This window comes from Bos mutus, chromosome 3, assembly GCF_027580195.1.
Source record: "Bos mutus isolate GX-2022 chromosome 3, NWIPB_WYAK_1.1, whole genome shotgun sequence".
NCBI lineage: Eukaryota > Metazoa > Chordata > Mammalia > Artiodactyla > Bovidae > Bos > Bos mutus.
The window spans coordinates 79,364,493-79,392,262 of record NC_091619.1 but is presented as its reverse complement, the minus strand read 5'-3'; the positions used below and the strand labels follow the sequence as shown (position 1 = coordinate 79,392,262).

The 27,770-nt window shown below is 42.3% G+C and overlaps 1 protein-coding gene across 1 annotated transcript in view; it reads left to right on the top strand.

Annotated features, from left to right (window-relative positions):
* Nucleotides 1-27,770, top strand: part of ROR1 (receptor tyrosine kinase like orphan receptor 1) — a 472,088-nt gene that overhangs the window by 245,592 nt on the left and 198,726 nt on the right. The window contains exon 2 of the mRNA XM_070367903.1: nucleotides 17,810-17,881. Within this exon, the coding sequence (XP_070224004.1) occupies nucleotides 17,810-17,881 (72 nt within the window). The remainder of the gene's footprint in view (nucleotides 1-17,809; nucleotides 17,882-27,770) is intronic.

Below are 27,770 nucleotides of genomic sequence, written 5' to 3'. Positions count from 1 at the left end.
ATGAGCTGTCCACACACAACCCTATCTGACGAGGGAGGTTTACCCTGGTGGGTGGCGCTCCATCCTGCTTCACAGCAAGGAAAGGAGGCTCCTGCCCCATTTGTCTCTTGCCTTTAGTTTCTCAAACTGGTTTCTGATGCACGAGAATATTTCAAATTTGGTCAGTTTATTTAGTGGAAAGACTGTGGGCTTTGGAATCAGAAAGACTGGATCCAAATCCTGACTTTTTCACTCTATGACTTTAGTCTAGTTCTTAACCTCATTGAGCCTTAGTGTTCTCATCTGTAAATGGGTATCTATAACTAACCCACAAGTAATGCACATGACAAAGTGAAAGTGAAAGTGAAGTCCCTCAGTCGTGTCCGACTCTTTGCGACCCCATAGACTGCAGCCTGCCAGGCTCCTCTATCCATGGGATTTTCCAGGCAACAATACTGGAGTGGGCTGCCATTTCCTTCTCCAGGGGATCTTCCCAACCCAGGGACCAAACCCAGGTCTCCCGCATTGTAGGCAGATGCTTTTACCATCTGAGCCACCAGGGAAGTCAAACCATCCCACAATTTAGTGACCAGAAGCAACAAGCATATATTTATCTCATGAGTCAGTGTGTTGGCTGGATGGTTTTCTGGTCTGAACTGGGCCAGGCTGGTCTCAACACCTTCTTGTAAGCCAAAGCAAGTCACCAAGTTCAGCTCAGATTCAAGCGGGGGAAGTAGGCTGCATCTCTTCATGGGAAAAACTGCAGAAAGGTGTAGGTACAGGGAGGAATGAATTGTGGCCATTTCCATCTACGCACTACTTCATACATATAAATGTGATAACATATGGGGAGTGCAGCTATTATATCACTTACACATTCAGAAGACATTTGTTGAGTGCCTGCTATTGTGTACAAGTCAACAGCTCCTGCTGTGCATGATGTAGAGTTAAGTCAGACCTCGTCTCCAGCCTCTATAAGCCTTCAATCTTAGTAAAGAACACTGAAGCAATTGTAGGTCACCTTACAAAGTGTAAAGTGTCTTAAGAGAGGAATTGATAAAACAATATGTTATCTAAGAAGAGGGAGAGATTAAGAGGCACTGGGAAGAGATTCTGGCCCCAATTTATGCTCTGCTTAATGTTTCCCTCTATTTAATTTTAATTATTGATCTCCCCAGGCTATCAATAATGACATGGTGCAGGAAACCCAGTGCAGACGGGCAAAGCATTTTAAACTGGAGCAATTTGAGACAAATTAAGTATTTGAAAATTGCCAGCCATTTAGATCCAACACGCCCAGGCTAATGTGGCTGGAGCAAAAGCATCTTACTATCTTGTAGGATAATAGTAATCCTCCTAAATTTACCTCTGATTAAAATAATTTCCACTAATCCAGGCACCCCTCAATCCCATTAACTTAAACAGTTGGTTTCCAGGGACAGGCAGAAAATACAAATTATACGTTCAGTAGATTTTTTCTGAAAATATTTTTTAAAAAATGTTTATTCCCCACTCTTTGGAACTTTGAAATGACTGAATTAACAGTGTGCTAGAGGGGATTAGAGAAAACCCAAACCTTAATACTGGAGATGAGATTTCAGCAGCAGGGTAACCACTTGTGTGGAGCCAGGTTTGGGTGAGGAAGATGGTGCTTACATTCTCTTGGCGCTTGATGACACACCAGGGGACATTAGGCAAGTTCTCTGGCCGAGTCTGGGTTTCTTCAGCTCCAACCAGGGTATGATTATCTCGGGCCTTGATCCTTCACATGTGGAGTCATGAGCTAATGTCTGTTCTGTGTACAGGCTTTCTTGAAAGGAAAAGTGCTACCTAAATACAAGGTACTTGTATTACTGTGAGGTCCTTGAAATTTTAATAGCTTTTTCAACTGTGTCCAAAGTGGCCTTCTCTTTGTAAATGCTTTAAGTGGATGAGAATCAAAGCTGAAAAGGGTTTTGTTCCTCCCACGTTGTATGCCTAGAGTCAGAGGACTGCTCATTTTTAGAGTGTGTCCAGTTTCCTATTTGGTGAAGAGCTTCACAAACATAAAAATCCCAGCCATTGAGATCCATGTAATGGAGATACTGGTGGAGATAAAACTGCCCTGCTCTTCACAGGATGATAATTTTCCTCCCGAGAGTCCAGTTGGCCAAATTGTTGGTCAACCAATTAAGAGGACCTTCTAGTTAAACATAAATATTTTGCTTTGAAAGACTTTCAAGTGGTACCAATTTTGTCCTTGGTTAATATTCACTGGGCTCTCTCAGTATTGATGAGATTTCTGACTACTTTGAGATTTTTATGACAAAAAAAGAAGTTTAAATCAGCCAACTCCCTTTACCTTAGATTCTTAAATTACATTAAACTTCTCAGTTTAGTTAAACTTTTTTGTGTTGTTTGGATTTTTTGGCAGGCATATCATTATATGAGTTTCCCCACACTGGTGGGCTGTAGAGAACTGATGCTAGACTGGTTATATAAGACCCACTTTGGGAGATTTAATAGTTTAGGGATAGGAGGTCCAAGAATCTATGTTTGTCTAATGTGCTCCCCACCTGGGTTTGGTAATTGCTGCATTAAATACCCCTCAAGTTGTATCTATGGTAAATAAAATAGTCTTTACCAATCAGTGATAGCTGCTACTCTGCTGGGCACTGAACTCATCTTCGAATATTTTCCTAGTTAATCCTCATCGCAGTCCTGCAAGCTCACTACTAGTATGCCTATTTTATGTATGAGGGACTGAGGTTTAGAAGTATGAAGTAATTTGCCTGAGGTCATAAGTTAGTGTGTGACAGACTCAGTATTTGAACATGTCTGATTCTGAAGTCAATATAACCCTTTCATTCGTTCCTCTGCCATGGTGCTTCTCATCTAGCACATTACATGATCATGTCAGAACCAGGTAGGACACAAAGGAAGCATGAGACATGATCTTTGCCCCCAAGATGTTTACCAGGTAATCAGAGTGAAAGGAAGAACACTTACTGATGACTGAAGGACACATGGATCGTAGAATTGAGGGCAAGCTGCAAAGTAGAAAATTAGAAGAAAACTGCAGTCTTTGTCTTCAATAGAAAGCTGAATATCACTGAGTTAGCAGATTTATTATATTTTCCTATTAAACTGCATGTTGTTTTGCTGTGATTTAAACATAGCTTAAGGTAGGAAACAGAGGTATCTTATTTGAACTTCAAACACGAGAAAGATTTTATTGATGTCAGCACTACACTGTTTCAAGGAGATGAAATTTGTGCATCAAGTATTCTGTTTTATATATTTCATTTTTTATTGGTCTGGCTAAAGCAGAAGTTATTTAGCTTGTGTGTAGTATTATGTTGAATGGACAATTATTTTCTCTCTTTCTAGAGCCAAGTATAAATCAGAAAGGTAAAAGGAACTAGAAATTTGGAAACTCTTAGGTTACACTAGCCCTCCATTGCTAGCAGATACTTATGTTGCTAAGGAGATAAAGACACAAAAGACCCACTCCTGGTTGAAAAATCGATTTAGGAAGTACACAGGGCTGGAGCTAAATCACTAAAGCTGGAAGAGACATTCCCTGTTTCTAATAGGAGACTCGTGTTAGTAGCCAAGTTCTGCAGGCAAGGGCAGTTACGTGACTATAGCAAGTGAAGACATGCAGAGGTCTCAATCTTTGTTCACTTTTTGCAGAAGTCAATCCTGTTCGATTAAAAGGAGGAAATTAGATTATTCAGGCTCCTTGTGTCCATTAAGCATCTGGCTCTCCATGAACCACATCCATAAATTGCATCACCAAAATCTTTGGTCAGGACAGGGTCTTCTGAGACTGTGCTAAGCCCCTTTACCTCCCCTACCCTCATTAACCCCCTTCCCCACTGCCAATCTCCATCCCATACATAGTGTTTATCATATGGTGTTTTAATTCTTTATTTACTTCTTTGTGTCCCTACCACACAGTGATTTCCATGAAGAAAACAAGTCGATTTTGTTCACTAGTATGTTCCAGCACCTAGATAGGACTTGACTGGTCAGGTACAGAGTAGGTACTCCGTAAATATTTGTCAAGTGAAAGAATGGATGGATGAATTAATGAACAAGTGAATATGATCACATTAAACTCAAGGTGAAAGTAAGGAGTTTTTAAAGAAATCCTTTGCAGCCATCTAGTTTTCTAAATTGTATGCTAATGTTCATATGCTGATGCTCAAGCTGGTTTTAGAAAAGGCAGAGGAACCAGAGATCAAATTGCCAACATCTGCTGGATCATGGAAAAAGCAAGAGAGTTCCAGAAAAACATCTATTTCTGCTTTATTGACTATGCCAAAGCCTTTGACTGTGTGGATCACAATAAACTGTGGAAAACTCTGAAAGAGATGGGAATACCAGACCACCTGATGTGCCTCTTGAGAAATTTGTATGCAGGTCAGGAAACAACAGTTAGAACTGGACATGGAACAACAGACTGGTTCCAAATAGGAAAAGGAGTATGTTAAGGCTGTATATTGTCACCCTGCTTATTTAACTTCTATGCAGAGTACATTATGAGAAATGCTGAACTGGAAGAAACACAAGCTGGAATCAAGATTGCCAGGAGAAATATTAATAACCTCAGATATGCAGATAACACCACCCTTATGGCAGAAAGTGAAGAGGAACTAAAAAGCCTCTTGATGAAAGTGAAAGTGGAGAGTGAAAAAGTTGGCTTAAAGCTCAATATTCAGAAAACGAAGATCATGGCATCTGGTCCCATCACTTCATGGGAAATAGATGGGGAAACAATGTCAGACTTTATTTTGGGGGGCTCCAAAATCACTGCAGATGGTGACTGCAGCCATGAAATTAAAAGACGCTTACTCCTTGGAAGGAAAGTTATGACCAACCTAGATAGCATATTCAAAAGCAGAGACATTACTTTGCCAGCAAAGGTCTGTCTAGTCAAGGCTATGGTTTTTCCTGTGGTCATGTATGGATGTGAGAGTTGGACTGTGAAGAAGGCTGAGTGCCGAAGAATTGATGCTTTTGAAGTGTGGTGTTGGAGAAGACTCTTGAGAGTCCCTTGGACTGCAAGGAGATCCAACCAGTCCATTCTGAAGGAGATCAGCCCTGGGATTTCTTTGGAAGGAATGATGCTAAAGCTGAAACTCCAGTACTTTGGCCACCTCATGTGAAGAGTTGACTCATTGGAAAAGACTCTGATGCTGGGAGGGATTGGGGGCAGGAGGAGAAGGGGACGACAGAGGATGAGATGGGTGGATGGCATCACTGACTCGATGGCCGTGAGTCTGAGTGAACTCCGGGAGTTGGTGATGGACAGGGAGGCTTGGCATGCTGCGATTAATGGGGTCACAAAGAGTCGGACACGACTGAGCGACTGAACTGACTGACACTATGGCTTTAGGGAACACCCGGTGCAACTTAATTTTCTTCCCATTGCACATGGGACTTAACCAAGACTTCCTTTGTTTTGCAAAAAAAAAATATGAAACTCTCAGGCTGTCATGGAATAGCAGCTAGGAAAGCATCTTCCTTGGATCCCTTGTTTCTTTTGAGATGTGGGTGACTGAATTGACCAGGGACAATTATAGAGTAATAGACTTCTATTACAGAAAGGATGATAGAATATGAAATGAAAGTGTGTGTGGGCCATACAAAGGGGGAAAATAAATGGCAAACCCCAAAAGACAAAGACGGATGACACAGCAGGATGATAAGGAAAAACTGCCAGGAGGTGCTTTTGAGGGAAAAAGCCTATAAGGAAGAGCAGTCAAGTAGAAACAAGAAGAAAAGAGTGAGGTTTGTTGATGTCATTCGAAATCTGAGGTGTTTGCAGCACACGAAAGGAAATGAAATAAAACCTCTCTAGGAAGATAAGACCAATTTCTAAGCTAAACATTTTTCAACATGCTTCCTTCTTTTTTTTTAACTGTCTTTGCCAGCTTGTTCTGAAGCCAGAAATAAAGTAGCTCTTTTGTTGCACTAAGCATCCATGAAGTCTAGTGGCACCATGGGTGGATGAGGGAGTGCTAACTTTGGGTCTGTACATTTGAACTCCTCATTGGGGAAGATTAAGGTTTGAGCCATCTGGAAGTTTCTCTTATAACTTTGTACTAGCCCCAGGAAGAACCTGCCTTCCTAGTGATTAGTTGAGATGTTTCCCTTTTTCTTTACAGAAAACAAACAAACAAACAAACCTAGAAGCCCTTGGATTTTGACATCACTATTTGTTTCCTTCTTGAAGAATGCTGCTTCTTTACAACTGAGAGTGAACATTGTTGATTTATGTGCAGGTCCCTTAGTGTACTGTAATATTTCTAATACGCAGGCCTCCTCTCAGACTGTAACAGTCTTTCACTAATTCTGACCTTTTCAGGTTTCTGTCCCCAACCTGGAGGTTGTACTATTCCTCACTGCTGCCTTGGAACCCTCTGATGACCTCTATTGTACCTCTCATCACAGATTTATGTTTAGAGCTAAGTCAAACTTATTTAACACATTTTCTAACGTGTTTGCTTATTATTGCCTCTTGCATGCAACCCCTTTGTTCTAGATCCAATTTTCCTCTTCAGTTCAGTTCAGTTCAGTCGTGTCCGATGCTTTGTGACCCCATGAACTGCAGCATGCCAGGCCTCGCTGTCCATCACCAACTCCCAGAGTTCACTCAAACTCACATCCATCCAGTTGGTGATGCCATCCAGCCATCTCATCCTCTGTCATCCCCTTCTCCTCCTGCCCCCAATCCCTCCCAGCATCAGAGTCTTTTCCAATGAGTCAACTCTTCACATGAGGTGGCCAAAGTACTGGAGTTTCAGCTTTAGCATCATTCCTTCCAAAGAACACCCAAGACCAATCTCCTTCAGAATGGACTGGTTGGATCTCCTTGCAGTCCAAGGCACTCTCAAGAGTCTTCTCCAACACCATAGTTCAAAAGCATCAATTCTTTGGTGCTCAGCTTACTTCACAGTCCAACTCTCATATCCATACATGACTACTGGAAAAACCATAGCTTTGACTAGATGGACCTTTGTTGGCAAAGTAATGTCTCTGCTTTTGAATATGCTATCTAGGTTGGTCATAACTTTCCTTCCAAGGAGCAAGCGTCTTTTAATTTCATGGCTGCAGTCACTATCTGCAGTGATTTTGGAGCCCCCCAAAATAAAGTCTGACATTGTTTCCCCATCTATTTCCCATGAAGTGATGGGACCAGATGCCATGATCTTCGTTTTCTGAATGTTGAGCTTTAAGCCAACTTTTTCACTCTCCACTTTCACTTTCATCAAGAGGCTTTTTAGTTCCTCTTCACTTTCTGCCATAAGGGTGGTGTTATCTGCGTATCTGAGGTTATTGATATTTCTCCTGGCTCTTACTAAAATACAAAAAAATCAGCACAAAAGGCTACAAGTGTGTTTGAAACAGTTTTATTTTTAACAGGAAGAAAATGGCAGCAACTAAATGTCCAAGGTGAATGGTTACAGTGTGGGAGTATATCTGAGCAGTGGAATACTACTCAGCAGTATAAAAAGAATATTCCATTGATACACACAAGAAATTGGGTGGCTCTCAAGGCCTTGTGTGAGTCTGTTTATATCACATTCTTGAAATAAAGGAATTATAGAGATGAGGACCAGATTAGTGGTTGCCAGGGATTAGAAATGGTTAGGAGTGAGGGATGAGGGTGGCTCTTAAAGGGGTAGCATGAGGGAGATCTTTGCAGTAACGACATAGCTCTGCATCTTGATTGCAGTGATAGTTATACAAGTCTATAGTTGTAATGAAATTACAGAGTACTGTACACATACATTGTAACAATGTGAAATTCCAGGTTTTTAAATTTATTTTTTAAATGTTTAATTATTTTTCTTATTTGGCCATGCTGGGTCTTAGTTGTGTCACACAGGATCTTTGATCTTCCTTGCAGCATGCATGACCTTTTGAGTTATGCATGTAGAGTCTTTTTTTTCCAGTTGCATCATCTGTGATCTAGTTCGCTTACTACGGATTGAACCCAGGCCCTGTGAAGAGTCTTAACCACTGGATCACCAGGGAAGTTCCAAATTCTAAGTTTTGGAAATGTGAATACATAAAACGTGGTCCACTGGAGAAGGGAACGGCAAACCACTTCAGTATTCTTGCCTTCAGAACCCGTGAACAGTATGAAAAGGCGAAAAGATAGGACACTGAAAGATGAACTCCCCAGATTGGTAGGTGCCCAATATGCTATGGGAGATCAATGGAGAAATAACACCAGAAAGAATGAAGAGAAGAAGCCAAAGCAAAAACAACACGCAATTGTGAATGTAACTGGTGATGGAAGCAAAGTCCAATGCTGTAGAGAGCAATATTGCATAGGAACCTGGAATGTTAGATCCATGAATCAAGGCAAATTGGAAGTGGTCAAACAGGAGATGGCAAGAGTGAATGTCAACATTTTAGGAATCAGCAAACTAAAATGGACTGGAATGGGTGAATTTAACTCACAGGACCATTATATCTACTACTGTGGGCAGGAATCCCTTAGGAGAAATGGAGTAGCCATCATAGTCAACCAAAGAGTCTGAAATGCAGTACTTGGATGCAGTCTCAAAAATGAGAATGATCTCTGTTCGTTTCGAAGGCAAACCATTCATATCACAGTAATCCAAGTTTATGACGCTACCCAGTAATGCTGAAGAAGCTGAAGTTGAATGGTTCTAAGAAGACCTACAGGACCTTCTAGAACTAACACCCAAAAGAGATGTCCTTTTTATTATAGGGGACTGGAATGCAAAAGTAGGAAGTCGAGATACATGGAGTAACAGGCAAATTTGGCCTTGGAGTACAAAATGAAGCAGGGCAAAGGCTAACAGAGTTTTGCCAAGAGAACACATTGGTCATGGCAAACACCCTCTTCCAACAACACAAGAGAAGACTCTACACATGGACATCACCAGATGGTCAATACAGAAATCAGATTGATTATATTCTTTGCAGCCAAAGATGGAAAAGCTCTATACAGTCAGCAAAAACAAGACCAGGAGCTGACTGTGGCTCAGATCATGAACTCCTTATTGCCAAATTCAGACTGAAATTGAAGAAAATAGGGAAAACCACTAGACCATTCAGGTACAACCTAAATCAAATCCCTTACGATTATACAGTAGGAATGACAAATATATTCAAGGGATTACATCTGATAGAGTGCCTGAAGAACTATGAACAGAGGTTTGTGACATTGTACAGGAGGCAGCAATCAAGACCATCCCCAAGAAAAAGAAATGAAGAGAGACAAAATGGTTGTCCGAGGAGGCCTTACAAATAGCTGAGAAGAGAAAAGATGTGAAAAGCAAAGGAGAAAAGGAAAGATATAAGCATCTGAATGCAGAGTTCCAAAGAATAGCAAGGAGAGATAAGAAAGCCTTCCTCAGTGATCAATGCAAAGAAATGGAGGAAAACAATAGAATGGAAAAGACTAGCAATCTCTTCAAGAAAATTAGAGATACCAAGGGAACATTTCATCCAAAGATGTGCACAATAAAGGGCAGAAATGGTATGGACCAAACAAAAGCAGAAGATATTAAGAAGAGGTGGCAAGAATACACAGAAGAACTATACAAAAAAGAGCTTCATGACCCATATAACCATGATGGTGTGATCACTCACCTAGAGCCAGATATTCAGGAATGCAAAGTCAAGTGGGCCTTAGGAAGCATCACTGCAGTCAAAGCTTGTGGAGGTGATGGAATTCCAGTTGAGCTATTTCAAATCCTAAAAGATGATGCTGTGAAAGTGCTACACTCAGTATGCCAGCAAATGTGGAAAACTCAGCAGTGGCCACAAGACTGCAAAAGGTCAGTTTTCATTCCAATCCCAAAGAAAGGCAATGCCAAAGAATGTTCTAACTACCACACAATTGCACTCATCTCACACGCTAGTAAAGTAATGCTCAAAATTCTCCAAGCCAGGCTTCAACAGTATGTGGACCATGAACTTCCAGATGTTCAAACTGGATTTAGAAAAGGCAGAGGAACCAGAGATCAAATTGCCAACATCCATTGAATCATCAAAAAAGAAGAGAGTTCCAGAGAAACACCTACTTCTGCTTTATTGACTATGCCAAAGCCTTTGACTGTGTGGATCACAACAAACTGTGGAAAACTCTTCAAGAGATGGGAATACCAGACCACTTTACCTGCCTCCTGAGAAATCTGTATTCAGCTCAAGAAGCAACAATTAGGACTGGACATGGAACAACAGACTGGTTCCAAATAGGGAAAGCAGTATGTCAAGGCTGTATATTGTCACCCTGATTATTTAACTTATATGCAGAGTACATAATGAGAAATGCTAGACTGGATGAAGCCCAAGCTGGAAGTAAGATTGCCAGGAGAAATATCAATAACCTCAGATATGCAGATAACATCACCCTTATGGCAGAAAGTGAAGAAGAACTAAAGAGCCTCTTTATGAAATTGAAAGGGGAGAATGAAAAAGTTGGCTTAAAACTCAACATTCAGAAAACTAAGATCATGGCATCTGGTCCCATCACTTCATGGTAAATGGATGGGGAAACAATGGAAACAGTGACAGACTTTATCTTTTGGGCTCCAAAATCACTGAGGATGGTGACTGCAGCCATGAAATTAAAAGACGCTTACTCCTTGGAAGAAAAGTTATGACCAACCTAGACAGCATATTAAAAAGCATAGATATTACTTTGCCAACAAAGGTCCATCTAGTCAAGGCTTTGGTTTCCCCAGTAGTCATATATGGATGTGAGAGTTGGACTATCAAAAAGCTGAGCACCAAAGAATTTATGCTGTTGAATTGTGCTGTTGGAGAAGACTCTTGAGAGTCCCTTAGACTGCAAGGAGATCCAACCAGTCCATCCTAAAGGAAATCAGTTCTTAATATTCACTGGAAGGACTGATGCTGAAACTGAAACTCCAATCCTCTGGCCACCTGATGTGAAGATCTGGCTCACTGGAAAAGACCCTGATGCTGGGAAAGATTGAAGGCAGGAGGAGAGGGTTACGACAGAGGATGAGATGATTGGATGGTATCACTGACTCAATGGACATGTGTTTGAGTAAGCTCCGGGAGTTGGTGATGGACAGGGAAGCCTGGCATGCTGCATCCATGGGGTCACAGAGTTAGACATGACTGAGCAACTAAATAAAAACTGAACTGAACAGAATACATACGTTTAATTGGAGAAAAACTAGGTGAAAAGTACATGTGACCTCTTTGGTCTTTACACACCCTTTTGATTTCTTGTAGGGACATTTTTCCCTATCCTAGCCAAGTCCTAGGTGGACTCAAGCACCCTAGCAACTTCTCTGGCTATTGGTGGAAGTATTTCAAGCCCCTCCCTCAGAGTGGGGAGATCTCCCAGGCTCTCATAAAGGCTTTAGGCAAGAACGCAGATCTCCCTCTGGCCACAGGTTGGCCAATGAGTATTGCTAATGCAACCCCTAGCCTGAGGGACCTGTGTTTATAGGTATCTTCTCCGTCAGCTTCTACTGAACTGTTTTCTTCTTTTTTGACACCTGAGAATGTCCTTTCCTTTCAGTTATCAGCTATACATTATATTTTTTCTTGTGGATTTTTACTCAGTACTCTTGATGTTTTTTGCCTAGTTGTGGTGGGGGTGTGGGTAATGACTTGTGGGAAGAGGAGTCCCTATCTGTCCATTTCTGTGGTAAAGAACATGCCTGCCAGTTCAGGAGATGTAACAGGTGCAGGTTCGATCCCTGGGTTGGGAGGATGCCCAGAGAAGGAAATGGCCACCCACTCCCGTATTCTTGCCTGGAGAATCCCATAGACAGATGAGCCTGGTGGGCTACAGTCCATGTGGTTGTGAAGAGTCGGACATGACTGAAATGACTTAGCACACTGCCCTCCCCTCCCAAGAGACTGGAAGTTTTTGAAAAATGTTATGGACCAGGTCAAGCTTTTATCCCGGTTCTTATGCCTAGAAAATGTTACTTGTATTGAATGAATGGATGAATGAGTGAGAGAATCTCTAAAGTCCCATGGAAGAGACCCCAACTATGGTAGTTTTTAAGTAAGGTAATTTTCAAAAATATGTGTATTCATTTTGAAGAAGATGTGTGTCATTATGGTGCTTTGTGTAACATAATTCCTTTAAATACAAGAACTACATATGATCCATAGTATTAATTCAACAGATTTAAAGAAGGAAATAATATTTCCAAAGGAAAAAAGGCATTTAAGTGTGATTCAGAAAGTATCTTCTCTCTTCCCTCTGTGTCTCTCACCACGTTGGGGGGTTTTAGAATTAGGCAGCCAAGCATTGATGGGGAGGAGTGTGGCCTCTGGTACTACTTGTCAAACTAAGTTCTGATGAACTTGGAGTTCACAGGGGTCCTCTGGAGCAGAAGAGGGCTTAAGCTAGAGAGCAAGCGGTTATGTCTTTTGGCATTACCCGCCCCCTGTTTTGGCATAATTGGAGATGCTAACTCTGCTGTCAGACTGCCTGGGTTTGACCACAATTCCCACCCCTCCCCAGCACCCTGAGTAGACAGGTGCCCTGATTTTCTACCTCAGGCTTTCCAATCTTGGAATGAAGTTAATAACGGTACCTACCTTATGGAATTGTTGAGAAGATCTCTTGAATGTCAGCTTCTCAGACACTGAGAGGACAGTGGACAACTGTCCTGGACAACTTTTTTTTGTTTTTGAAATTCTCTATGTATAAGAATATGAATAATACTACAGAATTTGGTATATTTTAAATTTCTCTTCAACAGATTAATGACTGCCACATGAGCCATAATTGTGCCATTTACGAGGTCTTTATAGATTTTATTAAAAATGTGTAGATGATATCGATGGGTATTGGAACAGTTTAAGGCTGCAGGATTGTGCCTTCTTTCTTTGTGACTGTACTGGTAAATTGTTTTGAAGATTGCATTAGACATCCAAATTTAAGGTCACTGAGGATTAGGTCATTGTAGACACTGAGCATAGTAACTCTCCACCCCTGCATATCTCACACTGGGTGAGGGAGACTCTGACTTTCCTCTCCCAGAGTGGAGGGGCCCCTCGTGCAGGACCCTAGATGTGGGATGATTGTGAACTGAGGGCTGGAGTAATGCTCGGGCTGACTAACCCCAGAGCTGTTGGGAGATGTGGCCTGCCTGCCCGTCTAAGGAGAGCAGAGTGTGACTTTGCTTTGGTGGAGCTGACACACCTGGCTGTGGGCTTCTCCACTGAGGTGCTGGTGGGAGGAAGGAATCAAGGCCAAGAATGTTGTGTGTAAACTGACACTTCATACCGGAGATTTTGAAGTCTCCTTCCCACCTTCTTCCCCCAAATGATCACAGACAGAAGCCTTCTTTTCCCACAGAAGACAGTGTGCCCCTTTTGTGTGACCGACACTGGCTGTCTGGAAATTCCTTGTGCATCTCTCTCAACTCAGTTTCTAAGGAGACGTATCATTCTTACGGGCACAGTCAAGGGAAGATGGAGAGCAATGAGAAGGCAGTATGCATTTATTTCTGTTTTTAAAATTTATTTTGTTGAAGCATGCATTTATTCCCAAGCCATTTCTAAGGCTGTATCTATCTTGAACTGTGATTTTGGCCAAGTCTCTAGACTGCTATGGGCCTAATTTGCTTCATCTGTCAGATGAGGAAGTTGTATCAGATAAGAGGATTAAAAAATCTTTTGTTTAAATCACTGGTGCCTTTTCCATACACCTGAGTATGTAATGCAGAGAAATGTGGAATTGTTCCTGTTGAAGATGGAGCTATTGCCTGGGTCTCTTGTCTTTGTAACTGCAAATCCTCCAAGGTTCCCTGTAAGGATCCTTCCAGAAATCCTTAGGCTTGAGTCATGACCTAGTTGAACTTGTAAGAAATGAGAATACTGAAAATAACACTACATGACACTTCAGTTTTATATCTAAGGAGAGAAGGACCCACATATGGATTGTCACATTAAAATGTGTACCCCTTTCAAAAAGTTATAAATTTGTGAACTCTGGGCAGGGGGAAGCCCCAGAGTGGTTGGTTATTAAACTGTGACACACAAGCAGCAAAAAAACCTGCAAAAAACAAAACACATAGCTTGCTAAATAAGTCTTTGGCCTCTAAGGCCACCCAGCTATCACACTGTGAACTCAGTGTCACTGGCCAGAAAAGGCCCTCGGATAGCCACTTGTTCCCTCACACTTGGCCTTTGTGACACTGGGCTGGCCACTAGTCTCGTGAGAATGCTGGTTCGTGCCTGTGTAACCTCAACTTGTCACTGGATCAGGATACAGGATGTGGCGTGGCTGGGGGCTTCTTGGAAGAGCTTGTGCATCCTGTGAACATGGGGTCGCTCCCTGCCAACTGCTGAGATGAACCAGTAATCCTTGTGGAGAGCACAGGCTTTTATCAATGAGAAGGATTCAAGGCTTATTATTTTTTTTCCTTTGCTCCAAATAACACTCCCACTGTTCAGGCTTAAATACCAAAACCTTATGGTTTGCAGAATCGGTGCCAAAAAGTCACTCATCAGTGAAACTGCAAAGATAATAGCTCCTATTGATCAACTCCGGAGAAGAATGGCTTGCCCTCCTGCAGAGGTCAGGAAAGATAAGGGATGGAGTTTTCTCAAACATACTGGATTTGCCTAAATTGGATAAAACCACATAAAAACACTGATGTTCTAAAAGAACTGGTGACTGATTCAGGAAAACCTCACAAAATGAAAAGATCATCTTGGATTAGTAAGGCATGCAAAATAGAGTCTTTCTTAAAGTACAGCAAATGTGTTATTTCAAACTGAGACAGTGACACAGCCACTAAACTGGAGTATATCCATGCAGAGTATGTTCATCCGCCTTTCTAGACAGAGGGAAAGGCATGAAAGATCTTAAATATCCACTCTATGCTGGGCACCCTCTTGGGTGCAGGACCCCTTTGGTTGATAATCTGCTCTAGTCCTTACCACATTTCCTATGAGATGGCTTGTATTGTCCCCATTTTTCAGATGAGAAAATAGTGGTCAAAAGACGTTAAGTAACTTGGTCCTGATCACAACATTACTAATAGTGGCAGAAATTAGTATTTTAATGTAGGTGTGTATTTTCATTAAAAATTCTACTGTCTCCTAGTTGGCATGTACGAATTTGCTATTATCACGGTGATGTTACGCAAAGAGAGGCTGCTAGTCTGGTATTAAATATCTCATCCTTTTGCCACAGTAAAGAGAGTGAGAGAGGAACTGAATCCATCACTGGAGGTCCCGTAGGGTCAAGACTGGTGGTCACATCTCTCTAAGGCTGCTGCTGACCTTGGAATCAAGGCTGCTTAAATCAAGATGTGCTCAATTTTTCTCACTTAAGAGTCAGTCTTCTTTTCAGGAGGTGAGGGGGAAGCTTATTAAACATCATTTTTGTGAGGGACAATTACTAACATTAAACTTTTCACATTAAATAATCCAGCCTTACTTAAAAAAAAAAAGTAGCCTAAGAAGATAATATTTGTCAGGGAGAATATTCATATTTAAAACTATTTTATCTGTTTTTATTATCATTTTATCTGAAGAGCTGAACATGTGGTTATCTCAAGGAATAGATCTTGAAGCTGAGAACAAAATTCCTCAGAATCATCACAATCAATTAATGAGGTTATGAATTGAAATTATCTTTTCTGTAGCGCAAGAACTGAGTGGTAATTAGTGTCCAGGGACACGTGGGGGAACAGTTTTACTGTTAGCAGTGCCAAGAATCTATTCATTTGTCATCAGTCTCAAATTATATTCAATCAGCAATTCAAATTCAGGCTAGAAAAACCAAATGACATATAGCTTACTTTCTATAAAATTAATACTGTAAAATGAAACCTATGTTTCTGGCAATTTAGCTGTGAGCAGCAGTAAGATGAAGCTATGAAAATATTGAATGTAAATGCTGTCAAGATCTGTCTTAATCCCACCACTTCCCCACCCTTTGCTTCTTTGCCTGAGTGGCCGCTGTGGCTGCCATGCTTCTATTCCCAAGCTCCCTGAAGTCTGGGTACTGGAGTGCTTGATGAGCCTTTTTATAAGAGGAACCACAATGGTCCAAAATACTGCAAACAAGGGGCCTTTATTCAAAGAGCCAAAGTGGGTGGCAGCAGCAGGGGGGTCAGAGTGGAGTTGTGGTTGGAGTCACACGTGGAGGCCTCTAGAATGTAGACAATTAGCACTTCCTGGTAAAATCACCTTCATGAAACACCCATTTCTAGGACAAGTGGTTGATAACAGGAGCACTGCCTTCTCCAGTGGTTTTCTATTAAGCAGTTTTCTTACTTGGGCAAATTTTCCTTTTTGGCTTCATATTTTGGAATTCTGTTTGCTGTAAGATCCCAGCCTTACTGCCCATCTGACTTCGGTTCCCCTGAAAAGAATGCATGCTGTTGTTGGCTCAGGATGTGGGAGGTGACCGGGGCCTTTTGGGGTGGGTAGGTTTTGTGTGGCTTGTCTACTTTCTTTCCCACCTGTTTTCTTTCCCACCTGGATAGGGGAAGAAGAAAGCCAAGAAGGTCTGCACAAACCAAACAACCCCTTTGTCTCTGCTGTGCATGGCAGGTTGATTAGAGACTCAGTAGACAAGCTAGAAGTGGCCTCTGCAAGGTCTCCGTGGGTAAACATCCTGTCCTTGGCAAAGCTCACTGATGACGGCATGCGGCTTCTATGGCCATGTGGCAGATGGCCTCCATCAGTAAATAAGGAAATGTAGAAGAGTGTGCTTATCTTGGTGAAAGGGTAAAGCCAGAGAGAAGTAAGGTGAAAAACAAGTCAGGTTTCAGGCTTAACAACTGGGCAGCATGGGCTGGCAGGAGGTGTGTGGGTGGTAGAGTCAGACAGACCTAGGTTTAAATACTAGTTCTTCCTCTGCCTTGCATTCTAACACAGATCCGTTTTCAGTGGCTACCTAAAAGAACCGTGTTGAAAGGCTGTAAGGCAGATCCCAGGTTTATAGGCAAAAGGATCCATAATTGATCAATGATATCTGAAGAAAGCGGATGTGATAGCATGGGTGCCATAGATCTAATGACCCAGTCTCTGGGCTCTCTGAGATCCTACCTAGCACAAAAGCTCTGTAATAGATGTGTGTGTGTGTGTGTGTGTGTGTACATGGCCTAAAGGGAGATTAATGCAATCCTATTAAAATGTGCTAGTAGGATGTGTCATGGGTTTTAATAAAAGCATTGTTTGTATACTACAGTATATCATAAAGAGTTTGAAAATTTTCATAGTGTATCATGTCCTTAATATTTTGGATTTGCATGTTTGCTTTAATTTATGGTGGTTTTTAAAGTTATCTTTGAATTTTGGTTTCCACAAATTACTCTCCATATTAAAATCCTTAGCTTCCATTTGTCTTGACTGAAGGTTTCAATATAAAGAAACCAATTTGTCTATTAAGAGAAATGCTATGAATTCACAAACACAAATGAAACCAGCATCAGGAGCAATGTTGATCTCATGTTTCATGGAAAGACTATTGACTTTATTAACGTAAGACTGGTCTTTCAACAAGAAAAGGAAGAGTTTGTATTTGATCATGTTTGGTCATTTCTGCAGGTTTGGTTTTTTGTCAATGAAATATTTGTATTTAATTTTCAAGCCTGTGTTTTAAAGGAAAAAATCCTCAAATCTGGCCTCCAGTATGTTTGTCTGGATAGCCTCTATAATACAGGCGCCTCTGCCTGGCAGGCTGAGCAGACATTTAAGTTTAATAAGCTATGGGACTGCGTAGTCTCTCTCGGAAGGCAGGGCCTTTGGAAATCTCCTGTAATGCTTCTAACAGTCCATAAGTTACTATATTTAATATTGCCCTTGTCTTTCTCCCCTCCCTTCTCTTTATTTTCAGAAACAGAGTTGTCAGTCACTGCTGAGTTAGTGCCTACCTCATCATGGAACATTTCAAGTGAGCTCGACAAAGGTACACAGTGGGGACACGCAGGGCGGAAGTGGAGGAGGGGAGGCGTGAAACGCCAGGTTTACTCCTGGCATGGCTGTCCTTGAAATCAACTGCTTTTTAGATCACCAGAAGGAGGCAGGGGCCAAAATAAATCCCCTGTTAACTTTGTGATCAGTTAACATTTAATTACTTGGAATTCTATTATTTCTGGAGAGGTTTTTTTTTTTTTTTTTCCTCTCTCTTTCCTTTCCCTTCTGCTTCTAAAGAGTTCCACATGGTAAAAATGCTTCAAGATGTGAAAAAGGGTAGTTTCTGACCTTCCTGACACTGCATCCAGTGGATCTTATTTAGAGGATTTGATTCTGCCTGAGCCAGGATTGATCAGAGATGTTTGTTGGGTGACCTTTTACGGTGAGTATTTGATGTGCTTGCAGGGTTCAGGGCAGAGTATCTGGAAGGTTTGTAATTGCCTGCGTGTACAGATGGCCACTTCCTGTGTGCAGCTGGAGAACAGGCTCCTGCTATGCGGCTGTTGTAGCATTAATTAAGACCCACCATATGCTAAGCACTGGCTACTCTATAGAGATCCTATGTCCTGGAAGATAAATCAGGCCATGTTCAAACCCCCTGCAATTGGCTCATCCTACCTTTCCAGCTTATTTCTCTTTAGACTGCTCTTTTATGTGTCTCCAGCCAACTTTCTGTTTCATTGTCTATATCCTGTGCTTTTCTGCTTCTGCCTTTTGTCTAAGCTGTTCTTTCCATCTGAGTTGCCCTTCCTTCCTTGCCGGTCCCCACTCTCTCCCTCTACTGGGCTTAGTCGCTCAGTCATGTCCAACTCTTTGTGATCCCATAGACTGTAGCCCACCAGGCTCCTCTGTCCTTAGGGATTCTCCAGGCAAGAATACTGGATAGGGTCACCATGCCCTCCTCCAGGGATCTTCCCAACCCGGGGATCGAACCCAGGTCTCCCACATTGCAGACAGATTCTTTACTGTCTGAGCCACCAGGTAACACATTACTTAAGTTTGAGCATATAGTCTATATTAGCCACAGTCTTATCTAATCCCTCAGCAGGAAGTAGCCTTTCTGTATTTGGAACCCCATGCTGCTGCTGCTGCTAAGTCATGTCAGTCGTGTCCAACTCTGTGCGATCCCATAGACAGCAGCCCACCAGGCTCGCCCGTCCCTGGGATTCTCCAGTCAAGAACACTGGAGTGGGTTGCCATTTCTTTCTCCAATTCGTGAAAGTGAAGTCACTCAGTCGTGTCCGACCCTCAGCAACCCCATGGACTGCAGCCTTCCAGGCTCCTCCATCCATGGGATTTTCCAGGGAAGAGTACTGGAACCCCACAGTCTTTTCTTATGTTCATCTCTTAGCATTTTCTGTGTTATATCATGGTGATTTACATAATTGTCTATCTTGCCCTTACACCTGGAAATTCCTAGTAGGTAGAATATCTATTTTGTTCTTTTTTTTCTTTCTCCTGTCTCTATCAAAAAATCTAGTACATACTCTCATTCATAAGAAATTCTCAATAAATATGTGTGGAATGATGAGTGAGTCTTACTGTATCTAGAGTCATATATATGGATGGGCTATATCCATATATATGTGTAAGAATACTCACATTCAACAGTCTTATCAAGTTTCTAATTTAATTCAGGCATGATTCTAGGTTCTGGAATTATAGTGATGAAAGGAGCTCAAAAGTCACTGTCAAAAATTGCCTTTTATGATCAGTTCTCCTTTGTCTGCTCATGTATTCAATGGGAGTTGGATTTCCTCCCTAAGGAAAGAGACTGTTACTTTATAAAACAATAATAGGCAAATTTAGTTTGCTGGTTATACTTTTTAGGCATTTTAGAGTGGCAGGATGAGGTGAGATGTCTTTTCACCTTAGATCAGAGGACATTTGCAGTAATTTTTATTGTCAAATTTGATGTGGACATTCTTTTTCTTTTAAAAAAATATTTATTTATTTGGCTGTGTCAGGTCTTAGTTATGACACACTGGCTCCTTAGTTGTGATGAACAGGCTTAGTTGCTTCATGGCATGTGGGATTTTAGTTCTCTGACCAGGAATCAAACCTACATCCCCTGCATTGCAAGGCAGATTCTTAACCATAGGATCACCAAGGAAGTCCCTGGACATTCTTTTTCTAAGTAAGAATTAAAACAGAGACGTAAAATATGTTACGCCTCTCCATCTTCAGCACCAAGCATAGTGCTTAGGAGGCAATAGATTTTCAACAAATATTTGTGGATATTTTTAATGGAAAAGAAGAAATAAGTGCACTAAATGTGCCTACTCCGTGCTAAGCACTGTGCCAGGGGCTTTCGAGTATGTGAATTTACTTGGCAAGCTCTTTATGGAACCAACAGAAAGAAGTATATATCTTTACACATTACATGTTGCTGATCAAGTTCCAGTTATGGCTCTAGAAGGACATAATGTGTGTGTGCTCAGTCGTGTCTGACTCTTTGCAACCCCATGGACAGTAGCCTTCCAGGCTCCTTGTCCATGAAAATTTCCAGGCAAGAATATTGGAGTGGGTTGCCATTTCCTGCTCCGGAGGATCTTCCTGACCCAGGAATCGAACCCACGTCTCTTGCATCTTCTGCATTGGCAGGTGGATTCTTTACCACTGAGCCACCTGGGAAGCCCCGAAGGAAATCAGTATGTGCTAAAAAGGCAACAAAGCTACCAGTAAGAACCTAGCCTGCCAGACTATGAATTTCTAGCAGACTAGCACTATAATTCGGAGAAGGCAATGGCACCCCACTCCAGTACTCTTGCCTGGAAAATCCCATGGATGGAGGAGCCTGGTAGGCTGCAGTCCATGAGGACACTAAGAGTCAGACACGACTGAGCGACTTCACTTTCACTTTTCACTTTCATGCATTGGAGAAGAAATGGCAACCCACTCCAGTGTTCTTGCCTGGAGAATCCCAGGGATGGGGGAGCCTAGTGGGCTGCCGTCTATGGGGTCGCACAGAGTCAGACATGACTGAAGCGACTTAGCAGCAGCAGCAGCAGCAGCAGCAGCAGCCCTTCAAGAAAGAAGTACTATCAAGAGTAGAGAACCTACTGGTCAAAGGGTGAAACTAAGGCAGTGGCCAAACTCCTTTGATCGGTTAGCATGGCCTCCCAGAGAGCATGAATGGCTTTCCAGGGCTTCTTGATGTCTTCTTTCTCTAGAAGATATTTAGTGTATGATCTCTACTTCCCATTGAGAGTGTAAGTGAAAGACGATTGATTCGTTTGTTCATTGAATGATGAAATCTTTATTGCTTCCTACTCTGATCTGGGCATAGTCTGAAGAATCAGGATCAAAAGATGAATCAGACCAAGGTTTCTGTCCATCATGAACTCAGAGCTGAGAGAGAAAGACTAGTATCTAAAGGCATAATGAAATCTTTCTAGTCGGATAGAGTTGTCAAGGGACATTCCTTCCGATCACAGAGAGATGTTAGTGTAAATATACAAGGGGGAAAAAATCCATCACCAGGCTGGTGTGCAGAAAGGAGAAATCCCCAGGTGCCTGAAATGAAGAGCAAGCAGTGATCAGTGGGAAGGAATGAAACAAAAGGTCCTGTGAAAACATGGGAAATATGTATGATTCTTAGGGGGCTAGAGTTTCAGAATCCTATGGGGATGAGAGCTGAGGCAATAGGAAACAAACTCCTTACCAAGGCTGTCAATGAAGAATGAAGGGCCTTAGCATGAAATAAGGGAATTTCTGCCGAAGATTGAATAGGGAAGTCTGTCAACTATGCTGGGCCACTGGGATCACCCTCAAAAAAATTAAAACCCCAGCCTACGCTCTACATGGGTATGGGGTTGGGGTACTTCTCTTATAGTGCACAAGCCACAAACCAAGAAGATAATGTAAAAACTGTGTCTGGAATTGATTAAACTATGAGATCCTGAGAGGGGCAGCCTAAAGCCAAGTCATAAAAATGTCTCAACATTTTTATGTTGCATGGGTTTACCACAAAAAACAAAATTTAAAAACTCAAAACCACAAAACAACAAAACTCCTGATGTTAAGTGTACTTTTAAATATTTTAGTGTGTAGAAGAGAGGGAAAAAGCCACCATTAGTGAGAGTCAGACAAAAGACATGGAGAAGTTCCTATCTTAGAAACTACAAGCAATAGATCAATTTGAGAGAGTAAGTATGTTTAACATGTTTTCTGGTAAAAGAGGAAATAGAAACCATAGGGCAAGTACAGGATAAGATGACCGAAAAGTAGACATTTTACATGAACTAAATAGAAATTCTGTAATTTAAAAATAGAGTTATAGAAATTAAAAATTCATCAAATGCGTTAAACAGTAGATGTACTCAGCTGTAGAGAGAAGTGGTGAACTGAAAGATAGATTCAAGATAATACGGTAGTTCAGAGATTAGAACATCACCTTAGCCATTCCCTCACCCGCTTTTCCCCACAGTGCTTAGACAGACACTAAGACAACATTCCAGCCTTGGTGGACTTTGCCTTCTAGAGGGAGAAATAGACAATTATGAGTCCTTTCATTGACCCCATTGACCATGCTATCAATAATACCTCAAAACATTTAATGTGGGTGTGCCATATCGCCCCATATATGTTTTGCTGCAAATCCTTACCAGGCTGTATTGACATCATCAATTCTGGGCCCATCTCTTTTAAAGTCAGGGCTCTCTTATCCTTTGGCAGCTCTTATTGCCCAACACAGTGCCTGGTGTGTAGTGGAAAACATGTGTTAAATTGTATGGGTTCCAACACCATCTGTGCCAATTTATAGTTATTATGTGTGAATTCCTACTAGGGGTGGGGCACTTGCCAAGCATGTGAAGGCATCATTTGAATTCACAGCATCCTGTGCAGTAGCACAGACAGGCATCTGAGGCTCAGGGGGTTAAAGAACTTGGCTGAAGGGCAAAGCTGATGAGTGGTAGTGCCAGGATTCCCACCAAGGCCTCCAGGCTAAGTCCAGGGAGCCATGCCCAACATGGCAGCTGATTACGCTATCTCATTGCATTCATATTCCCTCCTCCAGTGGGACAATTGCCCTTACATGGAGAAGAAGTAAAATAAAAGTCTGTCACTTGGTATTCTCTAATGCCTTTCTGTTCATCGACCTGCTCTATTCCACTTGTAATCCCAGATTGGCTTCTCAGCTCTGTTTCACCCATCAGTCCCACTCTGGTTCCCCAGCTTCATGCTGATCCTGGTTTTCTGTTAAATGAGTCCAGTCAGTGGCATTAAACACTTACCTGTTTATCCTTTCCAACAGGAAATGAAATTTAAAAGAGACAAGGCCACCCGGGAAGAGCCGTTGAAAAGCTACTATTGATGGGGCACAGGGGTAATTTCTGAAACAAATGCTTCAGAACCAAGTGCCTCCTAAAATAAATCGATCTACAGGGGCCTAACCTCAGCTTCCCCATGGGGGTTTTGGGGTGGGGCGTGAGGAGGGCCTCTTTCCCCCTCTTCCATTTTCAGTCACATGAGGTCTCAGAGGTTCTCTATAGAAAGCCAAATGTTTCTTTTGGAGAAAGCACTGGAAATTGCACCCGTAGGTAGCAGAAAGGGAGGGAGCCTCAGCTTAAAAAAAAAATACTGAGGCCTGATTCCAACTGCGAATAGTTCTCTGTGCTGACAGACTAGATTTGGGGGTATTTTGTCCTGCTTTGCTTTTTTAAGAGCTGGCTTTCTCTACCAGCTCGGAGCTTTACACATAGCAGGGAGGCATACAGCAAAGTTCTTATGAGCATGAACTCTGGAGTTACTATGACTCTGAGCTTCCTTTTGCTCACCTGTGGAGCAGAGGCCTTGGTCTTTATCAGCTGAGATTGTTTTCCTGGCCAACTAACACATCTGTGGGTCACTCTTGGGTTGTGCCCTAGGATACCTGCTTGCGTGGTTGCAGTAGACAGATACATGCTGGCCTCAGCCCCTTAGCTCACTGTCAAGGGCTGTGGCCTTGACTCAGGGAATGGTTGCTTCCTCTGGTCCCCGCTCTCTGTTACTAGATTTGTCCTTGGTACATAAAGAGTCTATTTAAATGACATTGGAGTTTGGTTCACAGCTAGACCTCCTGGGGCAATTGAGTCCTTTCTTTGTCTTCTAATTATATGTTTCTGGAACAGGGGCAGTGGGTGAAGGGGCCAGAGATGGATGAACTGGATCAGGAGTCTTGGTACTTGGCAAGCTAAAGTATAGTCTTCCTAGGACTAGTAGCTTGTCAAAGGAATTTCTGGGGATATCCGTGTGGTATTCTAAACCACCCAAGTTCAACAGGCTTTAATCTTATGCATTGTCTTCTAAATATTGATAGCACTGTTTGCTTTGAAAGACTGATATCATCCTGCCACTACAAAAGCACTTGGAGGCTATATAACCCTTATATAGAAAATGGGAGAAGTAGTCTCACTCCAAAGGGTTACATAGAGTCTAAAGCCCCACCCAGGTGGCTCAAATGGTAAAGAATCTGCTTGCAATGCAGGAGACTCGGGTTCAATCCCTGGAAAAGGGAATGGCAACCCACTCCAGTATTCTTGCCTGGAGAACTCCATGGACAGAGGAGCCTAGCAGGCTGTGGTCCATGGGGTCACACAGAGTCAGACATGACTGAAGTGACTGAGCATGCACGCATGCACCCACTCCAGTATTATTGCCTGGAGAATCCCATGGACAGGGGAGCCTGGCAGGCTACAGTCCATTGGATCACGAAGAGTTGGACAGGCCTGAGCAACTAAGCATGCACACATGCACAGTCCCACCGTAGTCTCTAGAACAAATAGCTACTCATTGCAGGTAATGCTATTGCCCCCACCCCTTCTTATTCCCAAGGGGAGGGTAGTATGATCCATTGAATGAACACTTGACAAAAAACTTAGAATCTACTCACAGCTCAAATCCACAACCAGTTCAGTGCCTTGTCAATTAAGCTTTAGGCGTCAATGTTCACACCTATAAAAAGAGAGTTATCAATCCTTCTTCTATAAGGCTTCAATGCTACAGGGTCCAGTATGATAGCCACTAGCCACCTGTAGCTGTTGAGTACTTAAAATATGGCCAGTCCAGAATGAGATTAGTGTGACTATAAAACCTAAACCAGATTTCAATGGCTTATCTCATTGGAAAAAGACTTAAAATACCTTATTAATAACTTTTTAATTGACTATATAAATCAATCACTTAAACAGTTATAGAAATCCAATCATTAAAACTATCATTTCTCATATATCAAATTTAGTGAAATACTCAGGGAAACTCAGCCTGGTGCTCTGTGATGACCTAGCGATGTGGGATAGTGGGGTGGAAGGGAGGTTCAAGAGGGAGGGGATATATGTATGCTTATGACTGATTCACATTGTTGTATGGCAGAAAACAGCACAACATTATAAAGCAATTATTCTCCAAATAAAAATAAATTTAAAAAAGAAGAAGCAGCAACTATATATGTATATATATATTATTAAAATTAATTTCACCTGATCTTTTTTAATGTGGCTACTAAACAATTAAAAATTACACATATCACTTGCATTATAATTCTGTTCAAAGCTGCTGTTCTAGTGAACCAACAGCTAGAACCTCAGATGAATCTCCTAACCTATGTTTTCTCCTTGCAACATGAGGAAATGTTTTTATATCTATACAAGATTTAATGTTCTAGGAACTGGTTTTTATTAAAAGAAATTTTTTGAAAACTGATTTTGTGTGTTTGTGTGTGTATGTGTGTGTGCTTCAGTTGCTTCAGTCATGTCTGACTCCTTGCGACCCCATGGACTATAGCCTGCCAGGCTCCTCTGTCCATGGATTTCTCCAAGAATACTGGAATGGGTTGCCATTTCCTCTTCCAGACCTAGGGATTGAATCTGCATCTCCTACATCTCCTGTTTGGCAGATGTGTTCTTTACTATTAGTGCCACTTGCTGCTGCTGCTGCTAAGTCACTTCAGTCGTGTCCGACTCTGTTTGACCCCATAGACGGCAGCCCACCAGGCTCCCCCGTCCCTGGGATTCTAGGCAAGAACACTGGAGTGGGTTGCCATTTCCTTCTCCAATGCATGAAAGTGAAAAGTGAAAGTGAAGTCGCTCAGTCGTGTCCGACTCTTCTCGACCCCATGGACTGCAGCCTACCAGGCTCCTCCGTCCAAGGACTTGCCAGGCAAGAGTACCATAGTGGGGTGCCATTGCCTTCTCCAGTGCCACCTGGGAAGCCCCAATTTTGTGTGTGTATAATGCTTAAAAATATGTCAAGTACTTTATGTGTAATGGATAAGCATTATTGATTATAATCTGATCATTAACGCTCAAGAAAGGCTATATTTTAAATAATCTCCCTCCTGTGGAGAAAAACTTTATAGGTTAGAAGTCCAAAGTGTAATGGTTACATGAAGGATAGCAATGGGACCCCAGAACAAGTGAGGAAACCCCAGGTCAGGCAGATGTTGGGTATATTCGAACAGTGCTCTGATGATCCAGCATTGCCTCTGACTCTCAGACTTCACTCTGCACTGTTCTGTCTTGCTGTCTCTGCTCCACTGGCTTCCTTTAGTTTCCTCTAACAAAGCGCTTTCCTCACCAACGGCACTGTCCAGAATCCCCTTTCTCTTGCTTTCTCCCTCCTTTGTGTCTTGAACTAATTCTCATCTCCTCAGATAAGCTTTTCCTGGTCATCCATAGTTTCCTTTTCCTTTATAATGATTTTAAAAAGTAGGGGAAAATCTGGTCTAGGTTTGGGAGCAGTGAGACGAACCCCTTCTTGATAAGGAAGCAAGGGAGCTTCTTGCTAACTCTACTGCGTCTGGTTTACCCCTCATTGACTCAATACAAGCTTTCAGTCCCTTTGCCTGGAACCCAGCATGGAAGCATGTGACATGGGAATCATTTCCTCTTCAACCAAGCTCCTCTCTCCAGGACTCTTGTTAATCCTCTTTACTTGACAAGTCCTTTCACTTTAGGGAAGGGAACCTCCAAGATGAGAACTGTGGGATTTTGTCATAAAATAGACAAAATCTATTTTGTGGATAATCTTGATCCTTCAAAGCCTGCTCCAAGGAGAGAAGTTGGCCACTGAACACCACCCCTGGGGCAGAAGGAGTCAGCCTCCCATTCAGTACTCTGTCCAGCTGTCATTCCAGCTCTAGCACCAGTTCTCAGCACCACTCCCTTCCATCAGCCTTCTCTCCCTTCCCCGGTGTGCTGCTGTCAGTGGGGCTTTCAGCAGAGAGGCCTGGGGTCCTCGGGTGTTCTGCAAATGGCCAGCATGGCTGTGTGAGGGGCACAGAGCTCCCCCAGCAACTACAGCCCAGTTGAGACAGAGTGGCAATTGAACAAGTCTGGAGATGTTTATGCTCCTGTGCTTACCATTTAGAATCAGGATAGAGATTAATCTACCTCCTACCATGGGTCTCAGATTCCTTACTCACTTGGTACTATTTTCAGTGTGTACGTGCGTGTATGCTCAGTCGTTTCAGTCATGTCTGATTCTTTGTGACCCTATGGACTGCAGCCCATGAGGCTCCTCTGTCTATGGGATTCTCCAGGCAAGAATACTGCAGTGGTTGCCATGCCCTCCTCCAGGGGATCTTCCCAACCCAGGGGTTGAACCTGCATCTCTTACATCTCCTGTATTGGCAGGCGGGTTCGTTACCACTAGTGCCACCTGGGAAGCCCATTCCTCACAAAGACAAATCACAGTCTTGCATTGATAAATAATCAGGAAGCAGCAGAGAGAACGTTTCTTGATACTCCCAGGCAAGCTTTGTCTTGCTGATGTCTTCGACTAGATTTAAACCTGCCTACGTAGAGACCTTCCTGAGCACCCACTTCAGAAATGGCTTTGGAATTTGGCCTCAAGCTGCTTCTAGAAACTTGTGGACTAGAGTCCTACTCACAGGGATTATA